The sequence below is a fragment of the Sprattus sprattus genome (genome assembly GCF_963457725.1).
Source record: "Sprattus sprattus genome assembly, chromosome: 12".
In the NCBI taxonomy this organism is placed as follows: Eukaryota; Metazoa; Chordata; class Actinopteri; order Clupeiformes; family Clupeidae; genus Sprattus; species Sprattus sprattus.
Window position 1 is genome coordinate 23,354,244 of NC_137910.1, and position 27,110 is coordinate 23,381,353.

General features: G+C 41.7%; 1 protein-coding gene across 1 annotated transcript in view; it reads right to left on the minus strand.

Annotated features, from left to right (window-relative positions):
* Window positions 1-2,033: 2,033 nt before the first annotated feature.
* khdrbs2 (KH domain containing, RNA binding, signal transduction associated 2) overlaps window positions 2,034-27,110 on the minus strand; it is a gene marked incomplete at both ends in the record, with an annotated part of 55,010 nt that continues 29,933 nt past the window's right edge. The window contains 6 exons of the mRNA XM_080848749.1: window positions 2,034-2,131; window positions 4,131-4,189; window positions 4,430-4,506; window positions 13,397-13,598; window positions 15,240-15,367; window positions 21,362-21,508. Coding sequence (XP_080704875.1) covers window positions 2,034-2,131; window positions 4,131-4,189; window positions 4,430-4,506; window positions 13,397-13,598; window positions 15,240-15,367; window positions 21,362-21,508 — 711 coding nt within the window. The remainder of the gene's footprint in view (window positions 2,132-4,130; window positions 4,190-4,429; window positions 4,507-13,396; window positions 13,599-15,239; window positions 15,368-21,361; window positions 21,509-27,110) is intronic.

Genomic DNA, 27,110 nt, shown 5'->3' on the forward strand with positions numbered 1-27,110 from the left:
TAAAGTCATTGCTGTTTGCCTTTGAGAGCATATCTTTATGCAACAAAACTAAAGAAACAGAGAGAAATAAAATCAGAAATAAACACAGAAGTCTTACCTGCTTAGAGTTAAGTGTTACAGTGCACCTGTTAAGAAAAACATAGTCAAATGTCAGAAAGCCTCTGATGTTCCTTAAACTTGACCAAAACTGAAATCTGAACAAGGAATATAATATATATGTAGATGCAGAAATCTAATACACTACCATGCAATGGGATCCCACAAATTGTTACTATCAAAAAAGTAAACCAACTTTCAGGGGGGGAGGGGGACAAAAGCTGTCACACACTTGAAAGCAACCATGTCATCTTTTTGGTTCAGGTTAAATGCTTTTGTTTAGCATATCAGACATTAACATTTGTTTTAGCTTTCTTTTATTGATTGCACTGTCACGATTCTTCTTTATATAAATTGTATGTTAATGAGTCAGTTTTGGAGTTTTCTAGTTAACATTAATTAGCGGTTTTAGAGGTCCAAGGAACTTATTCGAGGTTAGGCAGGACAGGTTTACTTTTTTAAGTGTCAGTAACTTATGTTTATGATTGGCATACGCAACATTTGAGTTATTATTGGGGGGTTACCTGCTTAAGGGTTTAGCGATCCTTTCAGTCTCTTAATTAGAGCGTCAGCCTTCAAGTCTAATAAGTCACAAAAGAGAGTTCAGGTTTCTACCGGCCTTCAGGTGCAGTTGCAGTATTATTTAAAAGCACTGGTATAACAGCACAAATACTGAGCTGGACTCACAGTGATGGAAAGAAGACATAGATAGCAAAGACAAAAGATGGATATCTTAGTGCACCCCACTCCCCGTCTAGAAACAGATTGTGAATAGCGACAGTATTCACATGACGTGGGCGCAGAGGCCAACACTAAAGGTAGAAGGCATTTAGACAGTCTTATTGTAGTATGGGGGGTTTTCCTTACCTCTTAGCTCCATAACATTCTCAGAGACACGCTAGTGCAGACAGGTCAATCAGAATTGACGTTTAATGAGGTCAAGCTTAAAAAATATGTTAAAAATGAATTTATTGGTCTTAACAATTGATTCTCATTAACATGTTATACATTTGATGAACTAATCAATAGTCAATGAACAATTTAGCTCTAGCATTAAAATGGTGCCTCTTGAGTGGATTAATGTAGCTTATCTAGAAACTTACAGAAAATGACTTCAAATTTTTGTAGATTTATTTCCGTATTAAAAAACAAAACAAAAACAAAAACAAAAAAAAACATTTTAGCCATTTCCTAAACCCAAGCAGGCATTTATTACTATAAACAAGTACTTGGAATGCTTCTAATTTTACAAAAAAAGAGAGAGAAAGATTTCAACATTATTGACAAATTATGGCAAACAAATTTGACAATTATATGGCCACCTATTTAGAGAAGCTTACACATTGTGCTTTATGTTCTTTTATTACATGATTTATGTACAGATACATCTTAACACAGAACAGAGCACTTGCCGGGAGCTACATACATAGCTGATTGCTTTCTACCCCAATACCGAAATTGAAATTAAATTTACAAACGCAATAGTTAACATAATTAAATTAACAAGTATTAAAAAAGAAGTTATATACAAGATGGTTATCTTCACTTAATGATAATAAATCAATCTGGCCTGAAGGAAAACAGGATCACGGAAAGGATCAGTAAGCGTAAGTTATGTGGCAACTTCATGCTTTCGTTTACGGATAACACACAGTTATGTACAACCAAAATGACGGCAGGGTCTGACGCACGAACCCCCCCTTTCACATTTAAATCTCAACGTTTGTCTTCCCCTCTCATTGTTCTACAAATTAGTCCATGTTATCAAAAAAATCAGTGGGCTGGGTCGGGGCCTAGGTTTAAATGGACGATTCCTGGGTCCTATATCAAGGGGGGAGGGGGGGCGGTCGAGGGAGGAGAGAGCAATGAACACGTTTTGAAGAGAGTCAGAGTAATTAATGTGGTCATGTTGGAGGACACAATGTTTCGGAGCACCTTCAATATCTACCATACGGATGTTCTCTGTAGCCCCGTCTTACAGGCCTTGCTGGTGGGGCTTTTAGGGCGGGGCGTGAGGCGGTCCAGTCTTCTTCTGCTACAAGAGGACAAGTACAAGTTGCCGCATCACACAAGCACAAATAATGTTTCATACAATGTTTCAAGTTTGTCAGAAACACCACAGCTTATTCAACATTGGGCTACCCTATTTTCAATGGTGATGATGCTGCATTCACGCCCTGGGCCATCGCAACGCACGTAACACACAGCTTGAGTCTGACAGTCAATAATCTTAAAACCCCTAAGCACAAAGCACACATAATTTCATTCAGTGCGTGTATACTACCTTATTATATTGCAAACATTTATCCAGGCACACACTTGGGCACGCGTCAACAATTAAATGTCATCTTTTGTTGTCTCAAGATGGTAAACTGTGACTAAGCGTCACACCTCACCTCTTATTTTTCTAATTATAAATGAACAGCGTGGAGACAGCGGTGTGACTTGAATGTCAGCTGGGCAAGCAGTGCCCAAGCTCTCTGTTGTCGCAGGCTGAGAATTGGCCGAGAATCCATTCACCATTAAGCTTTCAGAACATGCCCAGCCGGCCGTCAACAAAACAAACAACTGACCGTCGGGGCAGAGAGGCCGTAACCTTCAAAGCGTGTGCCGGCCCGGGTCCTGGCGGGGGAAACACTAAATCACATCACACTTTTTTGTGGACGGATGTGTTAGAGACTGTGGCAACTAGGGGGTTTAGGATTGTGACATGAATTGGATTATTGAGTCTTCAATAAGATCTTTGAACTGTACACAGGGTAATTGCCAAGATGGACTTAGAACAGTGAAATATATCCTCTCTCGTTCACAGTCAACGTGAGAGTAATTAAGGTCGCACAGGTTGTCACACCAGTGTAATCTAACCCTGCTGCTGAAAATTAATTAGACATTCCCAGCGTAATAACAGAGAGTCCCATTGAAAGCTGGCAGGGCCTGTCACCTTGTTAGGGCTTGAAGCGACATGAAACACCCACTCTCCGCTCCACACAGAGGTTTGGTTTTCCATGTTATAAAGTGTTTATGGAGCATGAAATCAAATCATTGCTCTCTGGGTTTGTAGCCGTTCGCTCAGGCCTCCAGTGCTCCAGTCCTCAATTTTACCACGACGGGAACCGAATGACCAGGCCTGGTGCACAATGCCGAGTGGCTTAGAAAACAACATGAGCCTTGCCAAGGGCAACTGGATGCCAGGTATCAAACGTAATCCTATGAGGGGCACACTTTCAAAAAATCAAAAACGCTAGCCAGCCTCCAAACCCTCACAATAGGCATCAACCCAAAGCCTCCAGGTCCCGGCTGGCCCCCGGCCTGTAGCTGGTGCGATCCAGCCAAGAGGCTACCTTTGCCAGGTAGGAAAGGCATTGCTCATGGCAGCCCGGTCCCAAGGGGTGCTGGTGGTCTGGCACAGACCAACACAATGAGGCTTTTCACTTTATCTCTCAGCTGTGAAACATCACGTCTCTCTGGGAGGTGGTGGACGCCGTGCCAGTATTGTCTGGTTAGTGCCATGCTTGAGTCAGATAAAGAGGTGCCGTCACCTTCTGAGTAGGACAAAGTGCTTCACTGGGGCCTAAACGGTTCAGGCAGGTAACTCCAAGGAACAACATGAAAATAATGCAGTTTCTGTTCTTCTATCTGTTTTGTCTTGACAGAAACACCCCCCCGCCCCCCCCCCCCCCTAAGTTGGTGAGTCATAAAGTATAGCAAACATCCAAATGTGAAGTATCCAGCAAGAACCAGATGGATTTATTTCCTTTTGACAGCATGTCTTTTGTAATCCTCAACCATGTCTCCAAGAAGTCTTAAACTGAGCATTCTGCAAGAACGGCTGAACAAAACTGCTGACAATGGGAAGGTCTTGTTCAGCCTTATTTGATGAGACTGCTGCTACTCTGATTGACAACGCACAAACCATAGAGACAGGAAGCCGGACTTAATCACCGTTACACTGTTTAACACTAAATATCGATGGCGTACCAGTTAGGCACAGAGTAGCTGTGAGACACTAAAAGAGAGAGAAACTCTGCCCTTACCATAGTTGTTGTAGGATTCTTCAGTGGTTCCGTGCCCATATTCATAATATTCAGAAATGCTAAGATGAGGGGAAAAAGGGTGATCGATCAACTTTCCAGCAACATATTACAATAAAGCATCTAAAGAAGAAAAATAACAGCAGACAGATTGAGTCAGATAATAGTTAGATAGTTCGGGTTCACTTCAGTCAATGTGGTTAAGATACATGATCAAGTGGATGTAAGAGAAAAGCGAGATCAATAGACATTCTGTGAACTTGTGGTATAGTTCCTGAACACTGAGTAGGAAGGGCTCATACCTTTTTGACTGATTAGTATCATCATAGGCATCATAACTCTGGTCGTCATATTCACCGTCATAGCCATCATCATAACTCTGAAACCCAGAAACAGAACAAACAACATGTCGTAAGTTTCACAGGAACCCGTTGCTTAGTTCTGTGTCTACCGGACCGGACTGCCTCAAACCAATTTAAAGTTTCAGTGAATCCTCTCAAAACTCTCGCTTACGGTTCCTGCTCTCGCTTTGGTGAGACTGTGGACCCAAGACAGCAGGTCTAAGCCCAGCTCAATTTGATCTCCACACAGCAGCGCCACTAATCACTTCGGCTTCGAGAATCAATGATTAATTACATAGAGAAGGGATTTTCCTCATAAATATACTCCCTTAGTGAGCAGTGTGACATGACAGCTGATTCCTGTCCAATAGCAGGTATTGATTGATGTTCATGAGGAACAGTGGTTTCATTGGTCATGTCCAAAATAAATAGGTTAACCTTTGGGACTGCTTTCGCACAGATTCCCCCCCCCCCTAAACAGAAAGAAAGGTGCTTTTATGTGCTTGAATACTAACTAACCAGCAAATCATTCTCTGCATTACTTTATGAAATAATGAGATCTAGAATCTTCTATTACATCAAAGAAAAACTTTGAAGTTTGAAAATATCTTACTGTACGTCTGCTAAGGTAATTATTCCTTGGTACAAATCCTTCTGCGATCAATTATGTGAAACGGCACAGAAAAGGCGAGAGGAAACCTGATTGCAATTCAAAGGTTATATCAAGCTTGAGCTTCCAGTCACGCTGCTCGGTTGTTAATCTGTCTTCATGTTTATCTTTTGCCAGTTATCGCCTTCATCAAACATTTGGAAGGTGAAGCCACTCTCTTATCGCTGGATCTCGTTTACATCATTCAGGTGGTGTTCACAATGTGTCTGCGTAACCATCACCATCATCTTCATCATCATAATCTCCTGGGTTTCATCCCCGTTCTGTCAGTGTGTCTGCCACTGTCAAGCTATAAAACTTTTGACAAAAAAAAGGAATTTCAAAGCTTGGTAACAGCTTAGCAACACCAGCTCACATCTCATTCTTGAAATCTATTTTTAAACATACGTAGTTCTAGGAACAGATACATCTACCGGCAGGTTTACTCAAATCTTCCCTGACAGCTTTGCTCAGTAGTAGAGACTGAAAAAAAAACCGACAAAATCAAAATTATTTTGAGGAGCCATGTATTGTTCCACCAAAATAATAATTTGAAAATGGTTGTTTAGCTGCCTAAGCCACAAATGCCTCAAATTGTGGGCAATCCCCCCCCCCACCCCCACCAACCCAACTTTCTCTATCCGTGGAACCGTCACAATTCTGATAGCAAATGTCACTTTGCCTACAACAGTGTAATAGCCCTACGCTGATTAGACTGAATTAAATACATGGAGCTAGTCTTTTACTGTCAGGGACTTATCAGAGAAAGGCCCACTCATTGTGGTATTAAAGCTCTGTCTTCGTCCACCTCCCCCAGTCTTCCCATTCCCATTCTGCAAGGTTTACAGTGTATCTGTAAGTATGAACACGGATTACACTAAATTAAAGTATGGGGATTATGTCAGGGATTAAGTTGTTCCGCGGATCTAACACCTCCAGCTTCCTCTATTAGTCTCCTTTCATAATGAAAGGGTCAAGACACCATCCCATTTCTTTAATTGACCATTTTGTTAATGTCAGAATGCAGAAAAAAAAGAAAGATATCTACAAATCCTGAGAGAGCAAATCCCCATGGCAAATTTATAAGGCAGTTAAAGGAATCTGAATGTATCTGAAATGTGTTTCAAGCTGGGTCACCCAAAATAGCACACGCTACTCATTTTAACTTACTTTCATCGACTTTCCTTACAGAGGTTATTGTCACTTTTCTTCTTGACAAACTAATGTCTGTTCAACAGAGGCTGAGGTGAACATTTTTATTCCAAAAAACTGCTCTGTTGTGCTCTATGCAAGACTCGAGAAAAAAAGAGGAAATTTATAACCGTTAACAGTTTTTCAGAGTATGTCCTCAGAGAAAGTCAACAGGGTTCAGATTTTAAAAACTCTGAAGAGGACCTCTATCTAGAACCATTCTGATGGTTCTAAGGCCACCACTTCTAAAACAATTTTCAATTTTAAAGCAGTAAAAAATAATTTTTACATTTTCCCCGATGTAAAACATTATTTCTGTGGGAAAGCTTTCATGTGGAGCCCTTTCTAGAACTCTTGTTTCTTTAAGATTGTAGCATTATCACTCAGGGTGCTTCAATGGCATCTAGCTGCACAGTGGGCCAGAGACCTACCCTGAAAAACAAGACTTCACACCACATTTGTGTTGCCATGTTTGCTGTTAATGCCAAATTGGATTGCCTTTTCAGCCTTTCTTTCCCAAAATATCTAAGCATTGTTAAATCCTAAAGTGACTTTATATTGACTCTGTCTTATCAAAGGGGAGACCTGTTTTCTGGGCAGTCAGGAAAGTGCGCAGAAACGCTCACTGCTTGATAGCCACTTCTAGACCCACTCTGCTCTGTGGGGGAAAAAAAATTCTATAGGACCCTGTTATTTGGACAGCCTGAATGGCTACTATTTGAGTACTTTGGAGCTACTTTCATTTTCCTGCTTTGCAGCGACTCTCACAGAAACCTGGCAGCCCTGATGTGTACGGATAAAGCCAGCATGTGTCCTGCTCCTTCACACTACCTACGAGAGAGAAAGGAGGACACTGCATTGTTCTCATACAAATGTATAGCCATCTCATGCAGTGAAAGTGATTATTTGGGCTTCACAACGCAGTGACTTTGCATTCTCTTCCAGAGACAAAATCTAATCCAAAGTGTGTTTTTCCCAAAAACCCCAGTCCTGCTCCGTGCAAATGCTGTCAATATATTAGACATGCAGAGCTGTTCACTAAAGCAATTGCCTCTCACCTTGGTGACCTAAACATGGACTCAGGAGCCACCGTGCATAACAAGTGTGGCTCCCAGTTAATGATGCCTGATCCTTACATTTCAACAGTCATTTGGAAAACCAATTAACTCCACTCCTATTGAGTGAGGCAAAGAGGAAATAAATCAAGTGTTAACACACGGGCGGAGAGCCGTGGTTTGGTGTAATTAGGACGGCAAGCGTCCGAAAGCCCTCAATACGGTGCTTCATTATCAACTGACAACCACGGGCTCCCATGACAGGGGCTGGTCTGCGTGCGGTGCTCCCCACAGACAAGACAAAAAAGGGGAAGAAAACAGGCAGTTGCAGGCGCCTTTTGTCTGTATCTGTATTCTGTGTGGCGAGTATAGAGATGAGGCTTTAGCCTTTGTGTTATCAGAGTCGCCCTTCTCCACACGCCGCAACACGAGTCTTTCTGGCCCTGCGTCAGTGGCAAATACGAAGCGTTCTGTTGAGTTGAATCAAAAGGCTCAAAAGTCAGTTGCTTGTCCAGCTTATGTAGGCTTTCAGAATTTGGACCTCAAGCAGTGTACTGGAAATATGTGTGGACAGGTGTGTACTTCCCTCGGGCAGTGTATTGGAAATATTTATAGACAGGTGTGTACTTCCAAACCCGAAGGGAACAGGTGCAGCAAACAAGATTCAGACGGAAGATAGCGACACACTGTGCAAGATAAGATGCTGTTTCTGAAGTATGACATTTCCTCCACCTGGTTCCTATCTTGGACGAGTCGAATCATGCTTCAAAAACAGAGTCCGGGTTCAGAAATACGCCAATAAAACAGATGCAACTCACAGATACATTAAAAATGTGGTAAAATATGGAAAATTCTGCACCTCCTGTCCTACTGGTGAAGTGTTATTTTGCTTTGCAGTGGTGGCAGGTGTCTGATAGCGCAGGGGTGACAGGTGCGGATGGCACCTCTCACTCACAGAGTTAATATGCAGTGGGTGCCTCTAAGCCAAGCTGAATTAAAACAACATGCTTGAGGAATAAAAAAAAAAGATAAGGATAAGGACCCTTTCATGGATAAGGACCCTTTCAATGTTTTTACATAGAGGCTACTTGCTGTACTGACTCCATCTAATGAGCACTGTTAACAAAACAAAGGTTACGACCCAATCCGTTTTTGGCATGGCAATGCTGTAAATCAACACATGAATTCATGCAGTGTGGCTGTAACCCATAGCATGAACTATGTACTGTAGCATTGCTTACATTGTCATATGTATGAGATGTAAAGTGGTTGTTAAAGTGAGGGAAATAGATTTTCCACAGAGAAAGGATATGCTTGATTTAGCTCAGCTACAACACAAACATGTTTTTTAAAACCATATCACAATGGAATTAAGCCCATAAGTTTCCCTCCTCCCTCATTTGGAAATTCGATGTATTTAAGCAAAGGAAGCGAGAAGAAACTCCATTTAATTTCTTTTCAACTGTATTTGTCATGCAACTTCAAACTCTAGGTAAAACTGAAAATCAAAAGTCAGCTCTTGTATTTTCAAAATCAATTTCATAATAATATTCAGCTTACTGTCACACTGGTATAATGGAAGACTGAAAATTGCTAACGTTTCTCATTCTCACTGCTCAGGGGAAAAAAAGTGACGACAGTTCACAAATCCTTGAGAGCAAGACATGAAGGTTTGGCCCTTGGGTATTCAATCGTTCTCCGTGTGTATGAAATTATTAAACAATCTACTTGAGGTGTGTGTCGTACATCTGTTTTATTAAAGAGTGCAGTTCTGCATGGAGAATTCCATTTCCATAATTAGTTCAGCTCAGAAATGTCAACTCAGCGATGTAACCAAGCCTATTGTTAAAACGCAATTACCGCGCTCCTGCGAAAGATTCAGGTAGGTGAACCTGTAGTGCTCCTTATAACCGTGGCTGTCTTCAATGGGATCATGTTTCATGTGAAGAGCCCACGCGGGCGAGTGGTGCTGGTTCACTATCATATTAATGTCTGATGGGAGACTCAAGGGGGTCTTTTTTTCCCCCACACGTGATGCGTAATGATTTTCAGCGGGCACACCACTCAACTCCTCAGGAGGAATCTGAGAGTGATGAGGAGAAATAAGCTTAACGTCTCAACTTGTGACCTTTCACCTCCTGCATTCAGAACATTCTGATTCTCCTCATTATCTAATCAAGTTGTCATGAGCGAAGCTGCATAGGCATAACAGTGTCATTTGGACAGAAACATATGACTGTATGAGGGAGTGAATGCTGTAGTAGTGGCAACGATTTTGATAGCCCCTTCTTGAGAAACTGCTCTCCATGTGCATGGTCTGGAGTACGGTATTTAACAGCAGCTGCAGTGAGAGTAGAGTAGCCTGCATATCCAGGGCCCATTTATTAATATTTGTCCAGGCATCTCATTAATCTTTGTCACACAGATCACAGTCTCTGTTTCTGAATCTGTCTTTTTATACCTGCCTTCGTGCAGTGTTTCTTGACTACAGCATTTCTGAATAGAGGATCCAATTAACATACTGCCATGGCCTTCCTAGGAAAATACCCTTTGTGCAAAAACACACCGACACCGAATAAGGAATTAGGATCAAGGACACGGTAATGCCCTTGTGTAAACACTGTGCCAGGCCAGTTGGTTCAGTTGCTGAGCTAGCATTACCCATTGTTTCCTCTGAGCATTTGAATGCTAACATCACAGCACATTTCAGAAACAAATCCCTATGAGACACAGCTATCACAACCTACTTCCTTCGCGGAACAGTGGTGTTGGCTGGCAACGAGAAAGAAGAAATATCTCCAATTAGTTGATACCCTTGAAAAACAAAACACATAGATAAAAGAGGAGTAATTATAATAAATATGATACATGGTTTATATCTAATTGGCTGTCAGCTAGATGTCCTAAGGCATGATAGTGACTCTCTAGGCGTGGATGGCACAGAGATTGGTGTCCTTGAATAGACCTACCAGGAAAGCCTCGCTGGCCTCCTGAAGAGCCATGACAGCAGAGCCCTGGAAGCACAGTTCAGTCTTGAAGTCCTGAGCGATAGCAGCTTGGCTACAAGTACCTCGGGCGCTTTTGTGGGAAGCTTTGGTAGTGAGCTGCAGCTGAGTGCAGCTTCCTTTGTCACCAGTAGATTTACGAGCAGTCTGCTTGGTTCTTGCCATTGTTAATACTCTTCCTTGAGAATCTTCAGAAGTATAGAAAACAGGCAGTTAACTAAAAAGGTAGCCTGGCCGAGGGTTAGCTCTTGAGCCGAGTGGAGTAGAGTACCATTCTGGTCTCAGGTCTCAGGTGTTACGTTAGGTAGTCGAACTAAGGCGGAGAAAAAAAAGTACAGAAAACAATGGCTATATACATCAATTCAACTTAACTAAACTATAAAATAAAACAAAATGAACATTGAATTTTGAATATGGTAAAACATACTACATTTAAAGAAATGCCAGACAGAGGGCAGTAAACTTGCCAGCTGACACAAAGAGTGCACAGGAGTGCACAGACGAGTGAAAAGTGAAGAGGGTTGGAAGGAAGAAAAGTGAGCGTCGTGGAGTGAGAGTGAGTGAAGGAATGCGCTGGAGAAAGGAGATGAGGAAAGAAAGCCTGGCTCAGCCGCTATGATCTGCATGAGAGCTGTAATTAACTGGATTCCGGCGTGTCACTTCACCCAAACAAAAGCAAGAGAACAATGCCATCAAACCAATATGTTTATTCATATGTGCCGGGGTGGCTGTGAGAGAACCGTCAGAGGGAGTGAGAAAATCACAGCGGAGACGCAGAGGATGGTGAGGAGAGCGAGAAAGCGTCTCAAATGGGAAGTCACACACATGAGATAGCAATGCTAGTGTCTGCATTGAGACTGAAATGTTGGCACTGAGGTCATGCTAACGTCTTATGCTGGGTTTTGATCTGAGCTAAATTTGGGCACAGTGTGATGGCCAAAGCTAAAGCCAAAAGGAATTGGTTGAGCAAGACTGAAAGGAAGCCTTCTTGTGAAGAACAGTGTTGAAAGAGTGTGACGTGGGAGAGGTGTCAAAAAAAGAACGGCGCCCTCTATAGGGATGTAATGTGACTCCTTGGTACTATCTGTCACTGTCTTTAATTCTGCTTGTCCGTTCTTCTTTACTGTATGTTATACATAGCTTATTTTATTTCTCTTCTTACTCAGTACATTAGGCACAGACATTATGAATCAATACTTTGCTCTAACAGGTGCAATTATGGCCATTGCCATCGTATCAATTTTAGACGGTGAACTGACAACTTGACAGGGTCTATCAATCAAAACAAGGCCCCTCAGGACCTTCCTGTTACAAGATTACAGTGCTTATTGGCTCTCTGTATACAGCACACAAACTACATTCATTTGAAAGCTCTCAGATATCAAAGGTCCCCTGCTGATTTTCTGCTATGTTGGATGTAATGTATTGAATTACAGTTACACCGCGCTGGTTGAAGAATGAATAGAAACACCTCAGAAAGGCAGGATTGTGGAGGTATGAATGCGTAGTGAATGATATTAAAGAGATCTTGACGCAGCTCATTGTAATGAGGTACTGTATGTGATGCTGTGAGTGTGTGTGTGTGTGTGTGTGTGTGTGTGTGTGTGTGTGTGTGTGTGTGTGTGTGTGTGTGTGTGTGTGTGTGTGTGTGTGTGTGTGTGCAGTGCAGGAGGAAATGGCAGAGTGAGATTTGTGATGACATAAAAAGAGAAAAGGGTGATGGGGAAAATAGGTGAGTGTTCAGGGCAAACTCTTAGTTCCTTAATCCCTGTGGTATGTGTCTCCCTGCTCCTACCAGCCTTCCTGAGCCCCAATTACAGGGGAGAAAAATGTCCGGCCTTTTTGGCCACTCCAGAAATACACAAAGGTTCTCAATCAAAACTCAATTCTGTTTTGGTAATGAGACCCACACTTTTCACATTTCCCAGATCTGCAGTTGCCAGCATACTCACACACACACACACACACACACACACACACACACACACACACACACACACACACACACACACCACACACACACACACACACACACACTCTACCTCTCTTACCTTTCTTCTCTCTCTCACTCTCTCTCCTTCTCTCCCACATATTCTCGGTCTCATTCTCACATACATGCACACTGAAGCATTTTGAATAGTTCAAAAATCTCTGTGGAAATGGTCTCTGGCAATGTAGCTTTTTTCATTAGGTTGGAATGTTATGTTCACCTTGTTCAGTTTCTGTGGAACGACCTTGTGCTCCCCAGAGATCAGAAGCCTGATATGTCACCCGTTTTACCCTCTCTGTAACATCCAGACAGACACTATTTGTAGAAGAACAGTCAAATGGCGGGGGTTTCATGTTCTGTGTGGTCAATTTTTGTTGGACAACTTAACTGCTTTCAATTTCCCTGAATTCCAGTTGCATAAATTCAGACTATTCACGATTATTTTTATATTTGTATTTTATATTATTATATTTACCAGATGACTGGGCCACACACACGCACACAAATATTTATGTATAAATCATTTTTTTTTTAAACCACAAAGCTTTAGTGGAATGCCAGATGTGGAGTACACAGCTACATCAGATCTGTTTTATTCTATTAACCTCTGGCAAATAAAAAGGCTGTTCTGGGGGGATTTTACCACAAGCTTCAGCAGATCTTAGCTCAGCTTCAGCAGATTTTCCTGTCATACACCAAAACCAGACTGAAACCTCCGGTGAAGAACATCAAAGGTGCTTTCCTCTACTTTGTCAGTGAAAAGAACACCCAGTGATATTTTCCCTTGCATCGCTCTGACGTGTTTTCATGCCGCTCGCCTCACAGAAGTCGGGCTGGATAAGGGGAGTGACAATAAACATGCACATCTGAAGACCAGCCAGCACAAAAAATCAAACTAACTGGGGAGAAGTAAAAAAAAAAAAAAAAAAGAACACAACACCCAATGCCACGTCTAAACTGTGTTCCCGAACTGAAGACAGCGCGTAGGCGCCAAAGCGACTGCACACAGAGGAGGATGGGGGGGGGGGGGGGGCTTACGTAGTCGTCGTAGGACTCGTGTGTGGTTTGGAGAAGGGAGGCCCTGTATCCTGGCGTTGCCGAGATGACCCCTCGAGCCCTTGGGGTGGGGGCCCCTCTGGCTAGCGTGGCCACTGGGAGGGAGGTGCGTGTGGTCACTGCCCCTCTCGGAGCGACTGCTCCTCGGCCTGGAGGTGGAGGGGGGGCTGCACCTCCTCGACCCCTGAGGATGGAGATGAAGAACACCGTTTACCATCACCATCATGTTTAAATGCATCAATACAATCATATCTACACCTACATTTGATCTTAACCTATGTCTTTTTTCTTTTTCTACTATTATCAGTCGTAAAGGGTTAATGAGGCCAGGGAATAAAAGAACAGTTGGTCTTTCTGTTTCGGTCAAAGAAGCTAGACAGTATATGAAGCATACATTTCAAATACATATCTGCCACCGCATTGCTTGTACAAGGTTCTATCAACTCAAGATCGTCCAAAAGCTAATATTACTGACCTACAGAGACTCACATAAGGGTAAATGAAAGCAATGCTGATTCAAAGGACAAAAGTAAAAGAGTGAATGATTCTTGTGATTCACACATCTACAAAATGTGAACATATTCTCATGTGAAGGCTGTCATAATTTGTGATAGATGCTGTGAGAGTAGTGATTACATAGGCAAACCTGAGAGTTCAGCGCAGTCATTTGAAAAGTGCTTACTTCCTTTGGGGATAGAGTTCCTCTGCTTTAATAACTGAAGCCAGGGCTATTACAAAGGATGGGGGGCTCTGAGGCTCATCTCCTTGGTTTTAACAACCTACATCTGGAAGGACTCCAGGTTTTTAAGCAAGGAAATATGACAAAAAGGCAGGCTAAAAAAACGATGAAACATTGTCATCTGGCAGATGCCCGTGCCTGTTTAAGTCGATTATATTTTCGAAAATAAATAGACACTCCGGCGTGGGAGTTATGGCCACATTAAGCGTGCATATTTTTCAGGGTCATTTACAGTGATCACTTCTCCTTGCAACATAAGGAGGGAGTTTAGAGGGATGGGGCGAGGCGCAGGTTTGGAAAATTGGCAGCCTCAGACACGGAGAAGGAGCTTCTCAGGCCGCCTTACCTCCTGAGGTACACAAGCTGTCACTTAGCGTGAGCAAGCCTGCAGAGACAATCATCAGAGACACTGCCGACATGGCGGCAGAAAAGTGTATGAAAGATAAATTATAGAACATCAGCGTGTTGGAGATATGAAAAAAAGCATAAATTATACATGCAATGTGCACCGTATGTTTTATGAAGAAGATTCAGAAAATGAGAGGGTAGAAAAAAACAGCACAGTAGGGATACAAGGGATAAAAGCACTACATTTGTGCATACATGATGCTTTTACCCATGAAATGACTTCCAAGAATTGTAGGTTGATAATGATCGTGAGGATCTCTGGACTTTAGATATAGCATTAACATTAAAGGCAGATTTGCTGTAGCTCGTGGGCTAGTCTTAAAAGGATGGCTGAGTCAGGCAGTTGCACTGAAATGCCTTTGGTGGTAAAACTGCCTGATCCAATTCCCCTGTCAGTGTTCGGTCCATTGCAATATGTTGAACCTACAGACATGGCATTAAAACCTTATGTAAATTGCAGCTCAGGCTTGACTTTATTCACGGTATGTGGATGCCAGATTGAATCAGTTCCTTTGGTCAAAATTGCATTTGGTAATTATATTTTGAGCCTCTGTGTCCTTTGGGGGGGGGAGGGGGGGGTTCCATACTCCAAAATCTAAGATCAAAATGAGACTAGTCCCTCACACATGTAGCTAGAGTGTGTCAGCAAAAGCACTTTCTGAGGAGTCAAACATCTACCTCGTGGTTGCCGTTGTCGCAAGCCGCAGACCACGCCCCCGTGAGGCCCTCCCCCTTCCGGAGTCTTCTGATCCATTCAGGTAGGAGAGTTCACGCAGCTGCTCTTGTCTGATTTCATCATTGTAGTCCTTTGGGTTACACACACACACACACACACACACACACACACACACACACACACACACACACACACACACACACACACACACACAGAGAGAGAGAAAGAGATAGAGAGAGATACATCACGTTAAATGAAAGGCATGATTTGTCTTCCTCCCCCACCAGATGTTTGCTGCGGCTACGTGGACACTAAACTGGAGCACTCAGATCAAACCCACTCCAATGAAAACATTCTGTGTGGAAAAGGAAGGTACTCTGGAGACAGCCGTATGGGCACACTGTAAACGTCTAGCTTCATTCACAGCAGCCATCAAAGGCCAACGTGGACATGACGCCTTTACACTCCGCTGCACAGCTGCTGCAAATGGAGACAGACGTGTACTCATCACTCACATACAAAAACATGCACACACTTTCTCTCCCCCCCCCCTCTCTCTCTCTCTCTCTCTCTCTCTCTCTCTCTCTCTCTCTCTCCTCTCTCTCTCTCTCTCTCCCTCTCTCTCGCTCTCTCTCTCTCTCTCTCTCTCTCGCTCTCTCTCTCTCTCTCTCTCTCTCTCTCAGACACTCACACACACATGCTGTGGTGCACTGGCACACTCCCCTGATCAGAGAACATACAAGAGCAAGTCATTTAATAAAATGTTATTTAATTGTATTTCTTGGAAGCCACATTCAGTCCTCACCGAATAAATATAACTACGCACCATGAGAGGAATAATGGACCCTTAAAGTTAGCACACCAAACATTACCAGTGTTATCAGTCTCCTATCGGCTCACAGAGATGAATGGGTGACTCTAACAGCATATTTGATTGCAGCTCTCTTAAGGCACAGTGTGTCTTCCTGTGTTTGCATCGTTTCTTTGGGCGTTTTTATTGAACATGACAGGCCAGCAAAATCACAGGGGTGTTTACAAAGAGGATCACTTTTATTTTATTATCTTGTCAGAGGCGGGGGCAGATAAACCGCTCTCATTTACACCTGCTACCTATTCACCGCCAGTGTTGTAGAGACGGGTGATACTGTATGGGCAATGACTCAGGTGAGGGAGGAGGGGGCTACCCTGAGGCAAGGGTGATACTGGCATGCAGCTAGAGTAAACATTTTCAGAGTTTTAGATTAAGTTTGCTCATTATATCTTTTCTAAGTCTATGCTGTCTGATCACATGCAAGCACGCACAACACACACACACACACACACACACACACACACACACACACACACACACCACTATGAATGGTCAATTGCAAGAGAAATATTCAGTGGTATTATTTAGTTTAAACCTTTGAGATTGTTCTGTTCTAACAATGTGTCAGAATACCCTGAATAACCACAGGCTGTGAAATGTCACCTCTACCTCTGCAGTTGGCACACAGAAACTCACAAACTCAAGATGCTGAACATGCTCCCCTGTTAACACTTATCTGCAAATGTCCGACTAACACGAGGAGGTTGTTTATTAGAAGTGAAGCATTCAATCAGAATAGTCTGTGTAAAGCAGAATGGAAGAAAATGACAGTTTATTCAACTCTACTTTGGGGGAGATGTCTGAACTCGTCCAAGTGCAATCATGTTCATATTTGGACACAATGGCACTGGGAATGACTTGGATTGCCATAATATGATAGTGCTGTCTGACCTTGCCTGCAGTCACAAGATGATTGGTTCTGATTGGCTGATATTTCATGCTGAATAGGCCCTGATGGATCCATTATTGAAGACAAATACAGTCAGAGTTATTAGGATGTGAAGTGTCTACAGGTCTGAAATGACTTTATACACAGTCCAGAGGTAAATATGTAAGAAAGCTAAGATATATATAAACCTCTGGACTCAGTACAAAGGACAAAGTTGGGTGTGTGTGTGGGTGTTTCATTTCAAAGAGAGAGAGAGAGAGAGAGAGAGAGAGCAGAAAGATCATAGTTTGAAATGCTTTAAAATGCTCTGAAATCTCAGTCTATCTGCTGCAGAGCTGGGCAGAGCTGCAGAATAAAGAGACACGTCCCCGTGGCGATCTCTGTTGCAGCATATACTGTACTTATAGTGTGGGGGTGCCACAGAAGTGCCCTGGGCATTTTCAATCAGCAAATTGCTTGCAGGCTGAGAGAGGCCCTCTGGCGTGGTTTAAAGCAAGTCAAGCAAATGTTTATGACTTCAGCCACAGGGCACTAATACAGCACGCTGTCCAACCATAGCTTAGATTAATAGTGCTTTCAGTTATTTTGAATTAGCATCACTTCAGCACCTTTCGGCACATGAAAGGCTTTCAGTAGACGCCATGTGTACTCACTGTGTTGGACTTTCAGCATGTTGAAACTGTGTGTGTTGAACTGCCATTATGAGGGTATTGTTTTTTGATCATATTGGTCTTATTGCGCAAAAAGTCATGTGTGCCTTCATCCACATGTCATTGTGAGGTGCTGTTTCATTAATCTATTTTCACTTCATGTTTCCCCAATCTGATAGTGAGATGTGTAGGAGGGTTTACAATTGCAGCCATTCATTAAGTTGTGTCACTTTCCACATTCTTTTACCCTATACTGAGCATCTTGTATGTGTGCAATGACTCGTGAACTCTGCACTATCCTGCCGTATCAGCATCTATACTGCAACCAATTACAGAGAAAATGTCTGGTCGTGGTAATTGTGAATGAGGTTAATCATTTTGAAGCTAATCAAGCAATTACCCCTGCATGCAAACCGTTTCTCACCCCTGAAAGTACATGAGAGGTTGTCAATGAAAATTAGCTTGTAAATGATATGTTGTGTTTTGGCTTACAATTGTTTATTGATAAGTAAACTTACAGGATGGCTCTATTGTGATGTGCTACTACTGGGAGACCTCATGTACTAAGTTTATGCAAGACACACACACTGTCATACCTACCTGGAGGCTTTAAAAAGTAAAATGGCTTAAGTGCCTGGCTATGAAAATATGCACTGATATATAGCTGAAGCTAAGAACACCAGGACTTTCACTCCTGAGTAAGAGTGGAAACCAACTGCAGAAATGAATTTCTTAATTTTTGTCTAGTAGCTATTAACTTTAAAATACACAGGTAAGTGTAACATAACACACACTCACTCTCTTACAATGAGAAGAATATAACAGTCTATTTAGTCATTTGTGCCTGCACATACCATTCATCTGGCTTAAGCTTGGTCTTCAGTGACCACTTATCTTACTAGTAATGTATGACTAAGAACCACTAAATCCTAAACTAGCAGAAATGTATGTGAAGTAATATGGAAAAATACATGTACTTCATTAGATTGAAGAGCCTAAAACCAGACACATTGTCATAATGTCACAGTGTTAGACCTATTGTCATAGTGCTATACCCATTGTTATAGTGTTAGTTTTAGACACATTGTCATAGTTTCATAGTGATATACCCATTGACAAAGTGTTAGGGTTAGTGTTAGACCCATTGTCATGATGTCACAAGAAAAGTAAAGCTTAGAGGTTGGCTCAAATTGTTAAAGACATTAAAAAATGCATGGATTAAATTGAAAACCAAGCAATTTCTATGGACCTGACACCGCCTTCTAAACTTTGGTGTCAATGAGCGTCAGACGCCACCAGTGGACATTGCCCCGTTTAAAAGAACTTGGTTCTAAAATCAGGCGTCTCTTGATGCGTGTCAGATGCCGCTAATGAGGATTGGCCTTTAGACCCACTGTTATAGTGTGTACACATGGTGGATCTGTGGTGACTTTGTGGACATAGTGGATAGTGGATGTCTTGATCAGCGACACATCCAAATTGCTGTTTCACCATTCATAAAAAAGACAGAATCCCAACATGGCGTGTATACACTGTTTCTCTATCTCTATGTCTCATCTCTCACCTACAGACAGACTTGAGACTTTAATGTGATGCATGTATGGGTCGTCACATTAAATACCGACTAACAGGCTGACTTTTAAGCACTATGAACAGAATTTAAACAACCAGGCAAAATACTTTTTAAAGTCTAAAGTCTTATGACATAACCACCACAAATTCAAACATGCCTCCCTGTATCCTTCTCCTGTGTGTAGTGTACATCATTGTTTACACTACCACTTCAGCACAGAATAGTGTGCCGTGTACAATGCCAGTATCCCACAAACACACAGCCACGCGTTGCCTAAGCTGCTCTCTAAAACTAATGTGTATTATCCTCTTTACACAATGTTGTTCTAATTCATATCACTGAATGAGACTCTTCCTCTCAACACCAGGCTGGTTGACTCAGGGGTAGAAGCAAACTTTTCCAGTGAATTAATTAAGGCAGCTGTGCACCATTATAATTATGATATGATATATTATCACTCTTTCTGTCTTTTTCTGCCTCTGTGGTTCTATAATTTAGGCTAACTGATTCTATAACTAGCAAACAAAACCATGGCCCTATGAAAAACAGTGCGGCTCGAGTCCAATGTAACTGAAACTTTGCCAACGGCATCAGTCATCAACTGAGAACACTGTTTGCAGAGGAGCTAGTCTGGCACGTCCTAAGAACCAGCCACCAAAGCCTACTGTGTGTATCATAATAAATAATGTTTCTTTGGCCAATCATAGTGTTGCACTATTACTGTGACACATTGTGACAATGAGAGCCCGGACTGTGGAACAACTCAGACAATGTAAAGCAGGCCAGATAATACAGCTGAACAGACAGACAGTGTCAGAAAAGTCAGCCATACTGCACACTGAAAAGCAGAGACCATTTTCTGAGCTTTCGGATACTTTGCATCATGCTTTGATGTTGACCATCAGGACATAAATCTTCAAGATCCCCCCCCCCCCCCCCCCCCCCCTGGACTATCAACCCAAACAAAAACAGAAACATTACACACTGCTGTGACTCAGCCACATCTGCTGATGATGCCCACCAACACACAACACCCACTGGCAGGTGATGTTGCCCCTGGGGGTAAAATGTGTGTGTGTGTGTGTGTGTGTGTGTGTGTGTGTGTGTGTGTGAGTGTGTGTGTGTGAGTGTGTGTGTGTGTGTGTGTTTGTGTGTGTGTGTGTGTGTGTGTGTGTGTGTGTGTGTGTGAGTGTGTGTGTGTGTGTGTGTGTGTGTGTGTGTGTGTGTGTGTGTGTGTGTGTGTGTGTGTGTGTCTAAGTGTGTCCGAGTCTGCATGTGAGGGAAAGAGGGGTAAAACTCTTGCTGCAAGGAAACTAGCATGGTAACGTCTCTGAATGGTTTCACCTGAGGGGGTAGGCTGACTTGTTGAAAAGAGCTATTAATATTTACACCATTATATGGCTTAGCAGGGATATACAGTACGCGCATTAATTACTGCTAAACGCTCTAGGCTTAGAGGCACTTTGGCCTGCAAGTGCTTTATTTTTATTTATTTATCTAGTTTGGCACTAATTAGGTTTGGAATACATTAAACTCCTTGTTAGCAGGATGGATGGAACAAATGCAGAGCAAAGCACATTTTTCAAGTTTATACATATTCAAGACCCCTTGTCATCTAGGGTTAGAGAGAAACATTACAAATCCAGTAAAATGCATTTAGTTTTTTTAAATAAGGGTTTCTGATGGTTTTTCTGTTCGCTAATTATTTTTTTCAGCTCACAATCATCGATACCTAAGAACCATAGGTTTCATATCTCATTTTACCTAACCTTATCTTTGGTTGAAAAATGTTCAAGTTTTGAAATTGAAAAAAGTACTTTTGATTCAGGAGACATATTTGAGACATATAGTGGCATTTGTGGCAGACATCTGATATGCAGGTTTTCTTTCATAGATAGTTCTGTTAAATATACTGGAGAATATGGACACTGCTTACTACTTACTCTTCAGAAGGTTATCAGTCCTTTTAAGGAAGATTTAATCCTACTCTTAACCTTTTAAACTCTTGGCTTTTTTCATTTTGCATGTGCAAATTGGTCCTGGATAGAGTGGTTAATCAGTGCCGAGATGTAAAATCCATCTACATGTACGACCGCCAATTACCCTCCAGGAATGGCTGTAAATGAAATGGACGAACTTACCGGGACCAGAAATTTCTTAATCTCCTCCAAGGCATGGCTCATTCGGGAATAGGCCTCTCCGGGAGGGGCGAAGACTTCAATTAAAACATGGAGATCATTACTCAAATGGGCGTACTTGGCCTCACCACTTTTCCTCAGCTCTTCCTCCTGTGAACAAGAAACAGATTATGGATGAGCAAAACCAACACACAAACCGGGAGGGTTAAGATGGTAGTAAAAGTAAATGAGTATATCGGTATAGAAGATAAATATATCAGAGCAGGGTGCTACAACAGTAGCAGGATAGCCATTGATTCACACTGCAGTAGTCAAGTAGAATTTAAAGATACACTTAACACTTACTGAAAGTGAACCAAGTGGTGTCTTCAATGCAACCCACTGTCACCTCAATAAAAACACAAATATTTCCCCCCTACTTACGCCTGTGGGGATAAATTGTTAACTGAACAGTGGTCTTCTCCATGTTTGTCTGAATAAAATAATAACTTCTTGTATGCTGTTGAATCAAACAGCATGTACACAAAATGTAATAAAGACCACTGTCCTGTGCGTTTAACAAGTATTATAAAGACCATTGTCCTGTGCATTTAACAAGTTACAATGCATCACCAGGAAATCTGCCTCAGTCAACAGACAAACAGTAAAGAGAAAGAACTTGTAAGACTTAATACAATTTGGGACCAGGAATCTTTTATTCCCTCCTCTCCTCTTCTCTACTGAGAGCCCATAAACAAATGAGCAATGGCAAAGACATCTGTTTGCAGCTGCCACTGTCCAAGTATCACCTCTGGCAATTGAATCCCAAGCTGGTGGAGAGATTCAGGGCCAGGGTCAAACGGGCCTGGTTCCCAAGGTGTCGTAGCCTCCGGCCTATCACACAGCACGTGGGCAAAGTGTCCTCTTTTGTCATTTTGTGAATGTATTATGTTTCTGCATGCCGCTCACACAGTGCAAACACAACATAATCAGCCATGTCACATGGTGCTCTTTCAAAAAGGGACTCAGACTGTTCCATAATATTTTGTCTTAATGAGTTCTGTCTCTAGCATACAAATAAAAGACTATTGTACTATCAAACCTTTTCCTTCATTTTTTTTCTGTCAAAAGCAGCAATCTGGTACAAAAGACAATGTCTTAAAAAACTTTGACAAAAAATAAGACATTAAACAGTAATTCCCAGGACATTATCATGTGCAAATCAAGGACAACCCAGATGGTCTCAGGATAAGGGTGGTCAACCTGTGCCAAGGAACTGTCTCTCGTTCTGACCTTCTAACTTTGAATCCTCCTGGAATGCCTTAGTACCCAGTTCCCAGAAAACAACCTATCATACTGATGTCCAAGACAACATCCCTCTGATGTTGACACGTAAAAATGACTTCATATGACATTTCTGGAGAAACTGCCGTATTCAAACCACAACTGTAGTGTTTTTTTGTATTATCTGTATATTCTGTTTATTAGTTTTTGTACATTTAAACACGTGGCTTGGGTAACTTCATCTTTTATGTCTTCTCTTTTTTACGTTGTATAATGCTCTTGTAAAGCACTTAGTCACTAATGGCTGTGAAAAGCGCTATATAAATACATTTTACTTACTTACCTTACAACTAGGACCCAACATGTTTGCCGACAAGGCCAAATTGGACACTGGTACACATTTCCTCTAGTCTCTGCGAAGACACGTGCTTTCTCCGGCCTGCTTAGCCAGAGTCCTTTTTTTATTGATTACAGTTTCACTGTCAACATGATCCACTGTGATGAGAGGATCAAGACACTCCACAAATGTCATGCCTCTCTCCCCCTGAGTACACAGATACTAGGAGAATACTTCTGAGGACACATCTGTCACTGACTTCTGAGGACACATCTGTCACTGCGTCGGACACCTGGGGCAGACTATGACATCAGCCACCACTGTCAGAGTAGCCCAAATCTGTCTTTCTAGACTCTTAACAAGTATATTGTCGTTCTTCAAAACTAAATATTACAATCACACTTCCTTATTAATACTCCTAAAATCATATGATTTTTCTCTTGAATGTTGCATAATGGTAAGTGTAACTGAGATATCAGCATACTAAAAGCTCATGGACAACGTTGGTAGGCCTATTCATCAAATGCATCTTTGAGAGCTCTGTATTTTGTGTCATTCATTGGGAAACATTATCAATAATGCCTCAGCATTATTTTGGGATATTTATGGCTTATATACAGCCCAACACAATTACATTTTTGACTAACTATGGATGGGCTTGTGTTTTATGTATTCATATTCATTCTTCGACACTTTTATCCAAAGCGACGTAAAGGAGAGAAAAATCAAGCTAAGAGCAATAGAGACCTAGTGTAACAATAAATAGTACTTTACATTAGAAATGAAAAGGTGCAGGAATGTAACTACTGTAAGCGTGAGTTAAGTACTAAGCATTAGAGGAAGGATAAGGAGAGGAAGAGGAAGGGAGAGGAAGTGCAAGTTAGGACATATCAGACTTAGGGCCATTAACCAGCATTTTTATCTTTAAATTCACCTCTCTTTTTGTGTCCTCTGCCTCCTGGGTGTTAAGAGGGGTAATATTTTAAACAGTAAATGGATGGTATATGTGTACATCCTCCAAATCAAGCTGCATCATCATCTGAGGTCATATCACCACTTTAACACCTCATCACTCAAATGCAAAGTGGCTTGTATGTTTTCCTCACTCGAACATCTGTGCCCATTTCTTAGAGGTCTGATGAATAATTAAGCAAGAAAGCACTGGAGACTGTGGTATACTGTAAATATTCAATGACTTCAGGTGTTGCCAGAAACCTGACAAATAGATTGCCATCAACATCTGCATGAAGTTGTTCGATGAACAGCTGAACCTGTTCAATGAAAGGGCCGTAGAATCTTTTGAGTATACAATGAAAACATAATCACAGTCCTTGAGTTCATTGTTACTTTCTGTAACACCGGTGCCAATCAACAGAATATAGCCATAATTATAACCAAAACCTGTCTATCAGTTCTGGGCAAGCCATAGATATACAGAGGTAAGGATAACCTTGAAATTGGTATAATAACAATTTAATGCAGACAAGGAAGTGATGGGAAATATAGCCTTGCTAATCTTAATGCATTACAATGGACCAATCCAATCACCCATATTATTAGGGCCAGTAACTCTGCTATGGACCATTGGCTCTTCAACTCCAACCTTACACACCGGGGCACAGACAACTACATTTTAATGTCTCTCAAAAGGGACCTATTCCCTCCCCCCCCCAAATCCTATTACACTGCCTAAACACCCACTTAAATGAATGGATAAACTGTTGAGGATGGGTCAGAGCTTTTTAGGGCCTTGAACACTGGACAGCATAATCAGATTTGAATAACATTTCCTGAACAACAATTAAATGTCTGTCAGAGCTTCTCATATAGTCCCCACCAGTTACAGACTACACAATGTGCATTAGAAGGCTTGCATTAGTGGCTTTCATTATAGAAATCATTCACGTATGTACAGTAATTGTGGGAATGTATGTAGGCTATGTGTGGCAATATACTCAGACTGTAGGTTTTCACACATATGGTACGTTTACGATGTGAGTCGTGTGGTCCTTTTGTCCACTGAGAGTGTGGTTTACTTCAACTCAAAACGTGCAGAAATGGAGGAAAGTGAGGAACCTACTGTGTATGTGTTTACCTAACCTTTACTTAATCTGAGTATTCAGGCTTCTCTTTGGTGTTTTTTGAGTGCAGACGATCACCCACTGACTGCCACCCACAACTGTTCTTCAATAAACTGGAACTAACCCCATGCTGTCCTCATGCTAGATCATCATTACCCACCAGTCACACTCCGGGTCTGGCGGCACTTTGAAGTCAGACACACTTCATTTGTAGCATGCCCCCTGTCTTCCCATGCATTTAGTACCACACAATTTCATCAAAACAATTAATTCAAGACATAAAGTGTAAATCTCATGTTTTGCATGTGCAGTGGCTCACCAACACTCCCTTAATGTTATGTAACTGAATGTTTATAATACATTATTTGTGTACAATTACAAGGGGGGGCATTAGTCAAACACGGCAGGGCTTTATAAGCTTATAATAACTGTTTATAAAGGCACATTTACATACATAATGGATACATACTTTACATGCAGGCTCACCACTTCACTTCACTTCCTAACTTGGGAAAATGTGGTAGAGGTAACATGTGCAAACATCACAGAAGCTCTCTCCCACAAGAAATCCATACTATTGACTTTCCCCCTACCTTAACATCCTGCTTTAAGACATACCTCTCCAAACTATATTCCATCTGATTCTAAATCTTTGTTATACATAAAGATTTTATTTTATATTTTTGCTTTGTCTTAATGTGGACTGTTTGCACCTATTAAGAAATGCATTATTATTATTATCATTATTATTAGAAGCTATCATTGTATTTCATGGAAACCATATGTTTACAAAACAAACATAATGTTTATTGATCCAAATTATGACTTAAAGTATTTATGTGCTCCAGAGCAACACGCCTTGGAGACATATGTTTCAGTGTACAATCAAGTCAATGAATATTGGCATGTCTGACCTTAATTTGCAATTTTCCTCTTTCACAGAGAGGGTGGTTGGGGGGGGGTTGTATTATTCTGGTGATGCAAACAATATACAAAAGGAAACCTGAAGGCTTGAAAGTGTATAATCCAAAACCGAGTAGCACTGTTTTTGTGCACCGTATCTGAAAGCTTTAACATTCTGCTTGATGCCAGTCTGTTAGCAAAACTCTCTTTGACGGTTGTCTCAGACGTCTAACTGGGAGTTGAGGCAGTTCAATTTAAGTGCAGAGGAGTCTTTTCAAAATGTCACACAAACAGCTGTTGATGCATGAGCTTCAAGAGAACGATTGCGAGGAATGCACACAAACAAGTAATTCTCCAGCTGAGCTACTTTTGTTTAGTACAAAGCCACAGGGACTACAGACAGACAGGGACACAAATGGAAGACCAGTCAACATCTGATCATCATATAAAAATGATTTCATTATTTTCATTATTGTCTCAATATGAGGGACACCTGACGTACTGCGTATGGTGCACTTTCACCAGAAGCGAAAATACACGATAGGTTAAATCTCCGTAGTTCATAGATCCTGCCTAAGGCATAGTCTCTCTGTTAATTGACAGCAAATAACAGAGATTTTTGGAGAACATTACATCCATTCTGCCAGATCTTCTCATCCTCTCAGTTTATACACAGATGATTGAAGAGAAAAAAATAAATAAATATGGAAATAACTCAAGGACTGTCCTGTCAAAGCACATTACAGCACAAGTTTGACTTGACTGAATAAAAACTGGCTTTAAACCTGCAGTTGTCACTGGCAAACAATGAACCTCAACATTGCAGTACAGCTCACAGTCTTTGCTGCTGGCAAAAAGTATAGACGGTATTGATGATGTATGAAGCGTTTGGCTCGAGAAACATGGGCACCATAATCATTCATGACATGTATTTGTTCAGGGCCAGCACTCTGTCTGACACAGGCATGGAGTGGCTTGGTTCCTTGCTTTATGGGACGCCGCATACAACTTTTTTTTGTAAGGTCACTTAGGCCTCACACACCGTATCCGGACCAATCTATCAATGAAACATGACACTCGCTCACCAATCCCTACTGAACCTGTCAACATCCTACTCTCGCCACTCCAGACACTGTTCAGGGTGAGCTGTAATATGAGCCAACTCAGC